The sequence below is a fragment of the Zea mays genome, unplaced genomic scaffold, assembly GCF_902167145.1.
Source record: "Zea mays cultivar B73 unplaced genomic scaffold, Zm-B73-REFERENCE-NAM-5.0 scaffold_113, whole genome shotgun sequence".
Lineage (NCBI taxonomy): Eukaryota > Viridiplantae > Streptophyta > Magnoliopsida > Poales > Poaceae > Zea > Zea mays.
The window spans coordinates 12,291-13,976 of NW_023366730.1; the positions used below are offsets into that span (position 1 = coordinate 12,291).

At 42.0% G+C, this 1,686-nt stretch overlaps 1 protein-coding gene across 1 annotated transcript; it reads right to left on the reverse strand.

Annotated features, from left to right (window-relative positions):
- Positions 1 to 387: 387 nt before the first annotated feature.
- LOC118473724 (cytochrome c oxidase subunit 3-like) lies at positions 388 to 1,402 on the reverse strand. The gene has a single exon (XM_035963620.1). The coding sequence runs from the start codon at positions 1,284 to 1,286 to the stop codon at positions 444 to 446; it is 843 nt and encodes a 280-aa protein (XP_035819513.1). The 5' UTR covers positions 1,287 to 1,402; the 3' UTR covers positions 388 to 443.
- Between the last annotated feature and the right edge of the window lie 284 nt (positions 1,403 to 1,686).

The following is a 1,686-nucleotide window of genomic DNA, read 5'->3' on the forward strand; positions in this document are numbered from 1 at the left end:
AGCAGACACCACAAAACCATCTTCAGGTTCGAACCCAACTACGGAAAGTAGAAATCTCCATTCCTACACTAATTCGGCTCTTTTCTTGTCTCCGGACCTGTGAAAAACCACACTCGTACCAACACCCACGGAGAACGTTGCACCTCTTAAGATATTACCCAAAACCAGGCATATTCTCATATGCTTCACAACAACTAACGTTTATAACCAACAACAACTACTACCAACGAGAAACGTTACCTTACAACGTTTATAAACTAGGAATCAAAACACAATTCCATAATAATACAACTACCTACGGCAGCTTCGTTTTGCACACAGAGGAGGATGATCGTTATTTAAGATTATATGTGAATTGCTAATATTAAATAGGATTCCATTCTCTTAAAGTTCTCTTTGTCTTCGAGCTTTTATTCCTCAATCCACTTATTCGTTCCCTTCTTTCATATACCTCCCCACCAATAAATAGAGACAAATGGGAATAACCGAACCACGTCTACAAAATGCCAGTACCATGCAGCTGCTTCAAAGCCAACGTGATGCTTCTTGGTCAGATGACCAAGATATTGGCGAATACCACATACGATCAAGAAAAGAGTACCTATAATCACATGAAAACCATGAAAGCCAGTTGCTAAGAAAAAGGTAGAACCATAAATACTATCCGAAATAGTGGAGGGTGCTTGGTAATATTCCATTCCTTGAAAGCCAGTGGATACTAGAGCCAGTAAAACGGTTGCTACTAAAGCGTAAACTGCTCGTTTTTCCTTCCCCGCGAGTATAGCATGATGAGCCCAAGTTACGGCAGCTCCGGATGAAGGGAGAATAGGGGTATTAAGAAGAGGGATTTCCCAAGGATCTAAAACCCCAATCCCTTTTGGGGGCCAAATACCTCCGATCTCTACCGTAGGTGCCAAAGAAGAATGAGAAGAAGCCCAAAAAAAAGCAAAAAGGAACATAACCTCCGAGACTATGAAGAGAATAGAACCATATCGAGGTCCTAATTGTACAGCTTTTGTATGATGCCCTTCCAACGTGGATTCACGTAGAACATCCCGCCACCATACGAACATGGTATAAAGGAGAAATATTAGGCCCAAACTGAGAAGTGTTGCACCCCCTTGAAATGAGTGCATGTACATCACACCTCCTACGGTGGTTGCCAAAGCTCCGAGTGAACCCGAAATAGGCCATGGACTTGGATCTACCAAATGATAAGAATGCCTCTGAGATTCAATCATAAACCACTTTGCCCCGGTTGTATGTAAACCCCCCTTCACCCCCATCCCCTAAAGTGGTAAAGAAGGAGGCTCTTCTTTGTCTCATTAGGACAAACAAATAGGAAGGGATAGTTCTTTCATTGCATTGATAGAAGTGATACTATCAAAAGATCTCTCTATTATTTTAGAGAAGAGTCGGCGTTGGTTCTACCAACGAAACGAAGAAGTTTTGGATTGGTCTTTATCATGTCATGGGATAACCCCCCCGAAAGAAGAGTGCAAAGACCAAGTTCCCATTTCCTCCGTTCATCCACGAGAATCGATATTCGTTCTTTCCACTTTGAATACGTCAATTCTCATCCGTTACTTGAGATTCGATACGTAAGATACGTCATTTCTCATCTGTAACTTCCATCCGATAAGGGCAATAAAGCCAAGGCAAGCTCATATTTGCGTATCTAAAGGC

What these genes read in the sequence shown, in the direction of transcription:
- LOC118473724 (XM_035963620.1), bottom strand. Translation starts at nt 1,286, where the DNA reads ATGGGGGTGAAGGGGGGTTTACATACAACCGGGGCAAAGTGGTTTATG.